This window comes from Hibiscus syriacus, unplaced genomic scaffold (genome assembly GCF_006381635.1).
Source record: "Hibiscus syriacus cultivar Baekdansim isolate YM2019G1 unplaced genomic scaffold, ASM638163v2 tig00111220_pilon, whole genome shotgun sequence".
Taxonomy (NCBI): Eukaryota; Viridiplantae; Streptophyta; class Magnoliopsida; order Malvales; family Malvaceae; genus Hibiscus; species Hibiscus syriacus.
Genome location: NW_024063024.1, coordinates 718553 through 727729, shown reverse-complemented (window position 1 = coordinate 727729; position 9177 = coordinate 718553). Strand labels below are relative to the sequence as shown.

The window sequence follows — 9177 nt, the reverse complement described above, 5'->3', positions numbered from 1 at the left end:
ATTTATCCAAATAATCGGAAATTTTTGTTTATGTGGTTTTTATTTTCTGGTATAGTTTGGGAGAAAGTTCGTTGGAATACAATGGTTAACGTAAATAAAAAATAGAAATGTATCTATTTTTTTGTACTAAAATAGTGGCATTTTGAAATATCACACTTAGAATGGTTGTCCCTTGTTCCCATATTCCCATATGTAATGGGGTAAGGGAAGGTAAGATAGTAGGCTGCCCTTAACACCAGGTTGAGAGCAGCTTCCGTAGAAGACCTCCGAATTATGAAATTCCCTCTGTGGGACTCGATCCCACGACCTCAAGGTTAAAAACCTTGTGCTCTACCAACTGAGCTGGATAGTCATCTCGAAATATCACACTTAGACTTAATAATTATTTGTTAGACAACATCTCCTCAAATATTACCGATTAATACCCTTTCTCACATGATATAATAAAGTGTGGATCGTCACCCGCGTCTTCGTGAGATTCTAACACGTACGGAAGGCGTGGATCATGATATGCGCCTTCCATTATGCACGTTTAATTATTGTACTTCATTATTACTCGATCTTGAAAACTTGTCTTTTAAACGCTCCACTCCCATAGAAATAACAACCCCTCTTAATGCAAACATCACCACATCAAAATTACTTATTTATTCTTACTTTTATCAATTTCTTCTATCAAGCTAAATAGATTTTGTTATTATTTTTATAAGGTAAAATTATTTTTATTATATTATATTTATTTTATATTTAATTATTTTAACAAATTTTATTATACTAATTATTTTATATATTTTTTGAGATTGTAAAATTGGAAAAGTAGGATCATACCTCGAAACATTTTGTTAATACAGTAATAATATGAAATTGTGTTATTTAGATTATTTTGAAATTTAAAAAAAATGGATTAGTTTATATTTTAATTCATATATTATTTATTTAATTAGACTTATTTCAATTATTGTTTTTCCATATATAAGACTCTCAATCTTTTAAACTCTCAAAATGACGTGTATTTCAACTATTATTATGATGATGTAGAAATTTAGGAAGATGAAATCGACGTCGTCTTCGCATTAAATTATTTGTTAGAATATCATTCAAGAGAAACATCACTTTTGAGGAGCTGATCACTAAAATTTCAAGGAAGGTTCATGTTAGAAGTACTAGAAGATTGTCCTCACTTCAGTACAGATTTTCAATCGCAGTATTTTCGTTAGCTTATATAGCGTTCAAACTCTCCAACGATGACGATGTTGTTATGATGGTTGATTACCGGAATCAATATTCAGACACTGAACACAGATGCATGTGACATTTGTTGAAGTGCCTACTGTTCGTGGTATGTCATTATGCTCCCACAATGGGCTGGCTCAACAAGTTGACAGCCCAACTTAAGTAATGTGTAATGATTTTAACTAGTTAATGGGAAATCCACGTCATGGTGTCATTCCATCAAGTTCAACGGGGAAACTTTTATCAGTAACTTGTTACGATCTATACCGAAGAGACTCCACAAACAATCTGTATGGCAATATCGCTTCCATTTCAAGGGAAAAACATTCATCTGCCAATTTCTTTGACCTGAATATGTAGATGCCCTCGACTCAACAATCTGTGCGGTGCACATTTGACACGATACCTTCAAGTTTTAGGGGGAGGTATTAAACTGTGAGCTTCTTCGACCTCAATGTTGAGATGCCCTTAAGTTCAATGGGAATACATTCAATTGCCAGTTTGTTCGACCTAAATATCAACATCATGGAGGAACCCTTATCTCCACCAGAATAACCTCTTCGTCAGTCAGGTGCGGATGGTGCTGAGACTGGACTATTCGTTCAGCCAGAATCACCGTAGTTCAACATGGACTCCGATGATGATAATGTAGATGAAGTTCCCACAAATACGGTACACACTGAACCTTCAGCACACCTGTATGGAGCTAACTATGGTACAATGTACGAACCAGAATTTGTGGATATACCTAATGTTGGTGACTACGGATTTAACTCATCAATCAATGATGATGAGTTATATAAAGGAATAGAGTTTCCATCCAAAGAAAAAGAGATGATAGAAATTAAGAATTACAACATTCATAATTATGTTCAATCCAGAGTTGATCATTTCACCACCGAAAAGTATGTCTGCCACTGTGTCCAACGTGATGACGGATACAACTAGATTATTCGTATATCGAAGAGGAAAAGGAAAAACAATATATGGGAACTAACATTATACAACAGTCCTCATACATGATGTGATAAAGGGATCAACCAGGATCATCCCAACTTGGACTCTGACATTATCTGCCAAGTCATCTTCCCAAGGTCAAAGAAAGCTCCCATATAGCTATTGTGGTGTTAATTTCAGCTATACAATAGCAATGTGGGTTCACCGTCTCATACAGGAAAACATGGAATGCAAAGTAGAATGCCATGAAAAAACTTCATAGTGAGTGGGATGCATCTTATAACGAACTACCAAGTTGGTTTAGGATAGTACACAGATTGAATCTTAGGACAATTCTCGACTTCGAAACTTGTCATGCATACCACAATGATGGAGTGCTTCGCGATCGCTGCCAATTCTACCGTCTTTTTTTTACTTACCCACAGTGTATTAATGCTATGAAATACTGCAAGCACGTGGTCCAAATCGACGGGACATTATTGTATGGAAAATACAAGCAAGTATTACTATTGGCAGTTATCGAAGATGATAATCACAATGTTCTTACAGTTGTTATTTCCCTTTTGAATGAGAAGATACAGATTCTTAGGCTTTTTTCCTCAGAAACTTACACTTACATGTTGTAACGAGGGGAAAATCTGTGTCATTTCAGATCGCGAAGCTTGGATCAAAGCATCAATGGATTCATTGGGTCCAATGTGGCAACCACCCTATGTCCAACATTGATACTGTATCCGACGCATTGCTTCTAACTATCATGGAAAGTTTAAGAAGAATTATGAGCGTCAATTACTTGTGTGCATGGGTAAGTAAAAATGTTGTTTTTTATTTCTCAATCATTTTCAGTTTTTTATGGAAACAACGTTATTAAGTTATATATTTGATGCTCAGATTACGAACTATTACCTGAAACATTTGAGTCAATGTTTCAAGATTTGCGAGGAAAGAACAAAGAATGATACAATTACATCAACCTCATCAACAAAGAAATGTGGACAAATGCATATGATGGTGTATATCAATATGGACACATGACGACCAACTTGGCTGAGGCTATCAATTTAACCTTAAAGGGGGCACACTATTTACCAGTAACGACTTTGGTTAAAATGATAAATTATTAAATAATTATAATATAATATAAAATATTTTACATTCTTAATATAAATATTAATAATAGGAAGAATAAGAGATTTTGATATTTAAGTGTGGTTTGAGAGTTGTGTTGAGTATGGTATTTATAGGAGGAGGGGAGGGGGAGACCGGTGATAATCAATGTGGTAGACGGACGATTTTGGAATTAAAGGAAAGGCGCGGATCATGATTCGCACCTTCCATACGTGTCAAAACCCCGCGAAGGCTCTGATGGCGATCTGTGCCTTCGCCTTACGTGGCGCTAACTCGAACAAAACCCCGTGAAGGCACGGATGGCGATCATCGTTTTATTATCACCGTGTCAGAAAGTGTACTAGATCGATAATATTTGAGGAGAGGATGTCTGACAGTTAATTATTAAATCTAAGGGTGATATTTTGGTAAAAACACCAAAAATATAAGCTTTTATTATAAAATAATCCTTGTTATTTTTTAAAATATTTTTATACTTTTTATATAGTTGTATATGTTTTTTCTTTTTTTTTCTTTTTAAAATTTTTATCACATGATATCTCTTAATTATTTCATATAATAATTTCTAATGTTATTAATATCACGTCATCTGATGATTAAAAAAAGCGATAATGAAAGAAAATTAAATACTTAAAATATCAATTCATACATTAATTTTTATAAATTTAATAAAAATATTATTAAATATTTTTTATTTTTTATTTTTATTATTTATATTCGAAATTATCTTTCTAATAATATGGTCTATATTCATATTTTTTTTCATAATGTTAAATGCAATTATGACTTTTTTAATTTAAAATCTGTATGAAATTATGGGTGGACAATGCTCATCTCAAAATATGACTGGACAGGCAGTGAGATTTTATTTATAAAATGAACTGTTTAAATTATTATTAGGAACAATGAAAATTGTTGGGTAAATATATATTTTAGTAATTGGGTTTGATATTTAACTTTTTTTATCTAAGTATTTGAATTTGGTTGTAAGGTTCAATTTACTATATAAAAGTTTCTTTAGTTCAGTTAGATACTTAAATTTAACTTTTTGATTAACATTAGCACCTAAAATTGACTATTTAGTTTAAATTGGAACTTGGTTAAATGTTTATCTGAACCATAAAGTTAAGTTTAAGTACCAATTTAAATATTAAAAAAATCAAATTCAAAATCTTAATTGGATAAAATAAAACTTTTAGATACCAAATTGAACTTTAAGGTCAAGTTTATGTACCTAAAAAAATAACATTGAACCTTCAGGTCAATTTTCAATGGCTCTATTGCATGTTAACCTGTTATATTCCAGATAACCCAAAGCGATCTAGAAAGTGCAAGCAGTGATCCCCAGAAACTGAAAGATTTGAAAATAGCATTCAATTCAACCATTGGAAAATATCCCAACAGCTACGTTGCTCCATTTTTTAATTTAATTTAAAATATCAATATTCGACATTCGTGTTTAACACAGAGACATGGAGATAATAGATATGAAGATACGACCTGTAAAGATCCTTCAAACACATAGACATGTTAAGAAAAATTGACATTGATGTCCTACACATGGATATGGAGATAATGGATACGACCTCCTTCAAATACATAGACAACTTAGGAAAAAATTAATTATATTCGTATCATATACATACTCGTACCCGACACTTATACGAAGATTAGTTCAAATGTTCAGTATATCTATCATGTATCTTCAATGTCAGATCATTTCCTGGACTAATCAGTTAATTCATTCTCAATGTTCAATAGCTTACTTCTCATCAATCAATATTCCAAGCTCTGCTTTGGTCACTCTTTATTAAGCATTTAAGACTATAAAAACAAGTAGGACAAGAAAAGGAACATGAAAAAGGTCCAACAACTTGATATGGAAGCATATAAATAGAGAAAATCTATCTTACACCAATTGATGAATAGTTACTATGCAGCCATTTATATTTAATCAATTTATTTGTATCATCTATATCGTTTTATTCCATGGCTGGTAGATCACAAGAAATTTTATGCACCTGAACCATGTATATCTTTGGAAGAGTTTGAAGATCATCTTTAGCATGTCATAAGCTGCAAAACCCTTCTAGCTGGAGTTTTAATGAAACAAAAAAATAACCTTCATCAGTACTCCGAGTATGCTGTAATCTTGTCAGGAACTCGATAAATATTAGCCGATAACACAACGACGGACATAATGATGCCATTGAGCACCAAACAATCCAGCGGAGGCGGTTATGGTGTTTCCAACATGGATTGACACTCACCGTCCAAGTTTTCCATAGTGTAAGATCTGCAACTGAAGTAGAAAACTGTGCTCATCATGGAGTCAACAAGCACGACGAATGAATACACTATGACCAACAGTGGACCTTCCCAGATCCTAGAAGACCCACCTCCATAACTCAATGCCTTAACCCTATGTTCAAACAACCCTTCCACAACTGCTAAACCAATTGTAGATCCAAGAAATATCAAAAGACCAACTTGAGTCTGCCCTTTGATTAGAACACCGGCCCGAAGCATTGCCAGTGGTCCCGAAACTTCCTCCAACACACAGATTACAATTCCAATATTGCAGACAACGATTGCATATGCAAAAACAACCGAGAACACTAGTCCCATCAGTATCACCGCATACACAATTAAATCAGGTGTAAAGCCAAGAACAGAAAGTAAGCTGCATGCCGCAACAAGGAAAACAAAGAAAGTTGTCACACAAGCAACTATAACCATACACATCCACACATATGTGAAAACTAGCCGCCTCCAAAACTTCCGAATTATCCCAAAAAACTTCAAAGCATCAGCTGATTTCCTCGAATAAGTACGGTCTACACAATAAACCACAGCAGCCTTCGATAACAAACACAATGTAATGAACAAAGGGAAGCACATTGCCGATGAAACTGCCGACTCCGCAAACCTGTGCGACGACTGTCTGATAAAAGGCCTCAATGGGAGTCCACAGGTTTTGGCAACTAACAAAAGCCTAACAGTTAATCTCTTCACAATGGAATGATCAACTAACAAATTAGACATAAAGACAGCAGATACTGGGCAAATTAACAAAGCTGCAATGATCATAAAACCGGGCAAATTGTACCGTAATATGCTAACGGTTTCTCTTAAGATCTCTAAGGCATTCATCGAATGGAATTGGTGGCTACCATCACTAATATTATGGGATGATTCAAGTTCAAGATTTTCTTCATGGGTTTCCTTAAATCCTTCTTTGTCTAAATGATCCGATCTCATTCGTACGCTAACAGTTTCCATTTTAATTAAAAACCCAGAAAAGATATCGAACCCAGCAGCTAAATAAACATTGGGAATTATAGAAAACCAAAGATCTGAAAAGACCAACCTTTGTAATCCCGGAGGAGACGCGAGGAAAACACAGTGAAAAGACTGAAATAAGGGATCGAAAGTGAAAAATGCAAGAAGATTGTGGGATTGGAGGGAAATTCTCGTGTTAAATAAAGGTCTTATGGAAGAAGAAGAAAGGATACAAAACGTAAGAATTTGGATTTTATAGCTTTGTAGCTGCCATTTCTTGAGGGGAAAATAATGCCATGGTGCCGCCGTTCGTGAGTCTGTAACAGATTGAAACTGGGCTTTTTTGGGAGATTGAAAGTGTTTGCTATGGAGGGACTATGTTTTTTTTTTTGCAAGTCACTGCCAAATTGAAACATGGGGTAAAAGATCATTTGAAAGGTGGGCTCTTGATAAAATAAAATAAGAGAAAATAATCTCAGTGATCAAAAATGCCTTATAATATACGATTTTAACAAACTTTTTTTGGATTTGCCAAAATGACCAACTAAATCGCAATGCGATCGATAATTCGCAACGCGATCTCCGGTATCGCAAATCAGTTTCCATATTCGCAACGCGATTCTGACTATCGCATTGCGATTTCCCAAATTCGCGTTGCGATTTTCCTGATTCGCAATGCGAATACGTAAATCGCAACGCGAATACGTAAATCGCAACGCGAATACGTAAATCGCAACGCGAATACGTAAATCGCAACGCGATTACGCAAATCGCAACGCGAATACGTAAATCGCAATGCGAATCTGTAAATCGCAACGAGATTCTGACTATCGCAATAATGAATTTCAAATTCGTAACTCGATTTCTGAATTCGCAACAGGTTTTAATTTCGCAACACAAATGTTTTGGGTATATAACTACGCAGCAGCAACAACTCATAACCTAAATCCCTAAATCGCAACTCATTCCATCTTCATCTATCACTCTCTCCGGCGACATCCGTTCTTATATCCAACGACATCCTTCCCCATCCGGCAACAGGTTTTAGTTTCGCAGCTCGTTTGTTTAGTAAATTAATTTACAATAATGAAATCATCTAATGTTGATCATGTTTGGATAGATTTGTGTTTTGGAGGGTCATGGGAGAATGTTCATGGTGTTTTACAATATATGCCTTTACCCATGAATCTTCAACTAAAATTGTCATTAAAAAAGTTAACTTATGAAACTCTAATGTTACGTGTTGCAAATAAATTGAATTTAGAGCCCCTAAGTGGATTTAGGCTATCTTATCAGAGAAATGGTAAAGTTTATTTGTTAACCGATAATAAAGATGTTGAACGATTCATTGGTTACATTAGTGTTTCAAGTGATGATGTTACATTGTATGTTGTTGAACCTAGAAGTAGTGAAGTTGGGTCAGTAGCGGGTAGTAATCAACTAAGTTTTTCAACCCCAGTTTATGGTGCTCAAAATTTAATGGTTCCACCACAATTTCATCACCAAGCAAATATTGTTTCACCACATTTCCAATACCAAACACAATCTCAAAACCCACAACCTTTCCCTAATCCAAATCCCAATCAACTTTCAGCACCAAATTCCGATTTTCGTATTGACCAGTTAGACGATGATGAGCCAACAGAAAAAATTGTGAGTACTATTCAGTATTCGAAATTTGATCTTGGTCAATACCCGGACTTTGATCTTGGTCAATACTCGGATTTTGATGATTTTTCAGAAGAAGAAACAGACCCTGCGTGTAATGATTTTGATATTGGTCAATACCCGAATTTTGATGATGAAACAGCCGTTGCCGAGGAAGATGTTGTTGATGATAATGAGGAGGAAGTTACGACTGTAAATGAACATGTTGAACATCCATTCTGTAATTCATATAACACTGAAGAAGAAAAAGAAGAAGAAATCCCCAAAGAAAAGTCCCCGAAGAAAATATCACGGGAGTATAACTGGAATATGCAAGAATTACTTCAGATACCGGAAGAAGAGTTGGTAAAGATAGCAGTTGATTGTTACACAAAAATTATTCGTATCAAGAAAGATAATTGTTTTGATACAAAGGAAGACTTGAAGATAGCTTTGTATACGAAATGTGTGGAAGATGGCTATCAACTAAAAGTTAACAAATCAAGCAAAGATCGTTTCGAAACAAGGTGTATGATTGATAAAAACTGTATGTGGCGTATGATTGCAAAGAGGATAAAAGATTGTGAAATGTTTCAAGTTAGGACTTTTATTGATAAACATACATGTTCAAGAACCCAAGTTTTTCCTCACCATATACAGGCAAACAAAAAGGTGTTGGGTAGTTTTCTGGCTGAGTTAATGTTTTTGAATGGTAGGGTATATCGGGGACATAAAATTATGACTGACATGAATGCTCGGTTCAAGATTAGTATCTCATATTCTCAAGTTTGGAGAGCCAAATGTTATGCCTTGGAATTGTTGAGGGGGTCGCCAGAAGCATCGTTTGCCCAACTGCCAGCTTATTGTCATAATTTAAAGCTGAAAAATCCTGGGTCGGTAACTCATATCAAAACAGATAGAGATGGACGC

At 34.8% G+C, this 9177-nt stretch overlaps 1 protein-coding gene across 1 annotated transcript; it reads right to left on the bottom strand.

Moving 5' to 3' along the window:
* Positions 1-5194: 5194 nt before the first annotated feature.
* On the bottom strand, positions 5195-6918 carry LOC120156431. Its single transcript, XM_039167741.1, has one exon. It carries the CDS (start codon positions 6598-6600, stop codon positions 5557-5559), a length of 1044 nt encoding a protein of 347 aa, XP_039023672.1. The 5' UTR covers positions 6601-6918; the 3' UTR covers positions 5195-5556.
* Positions 6919-9177: the final 2259 nt, after the last annotated feature.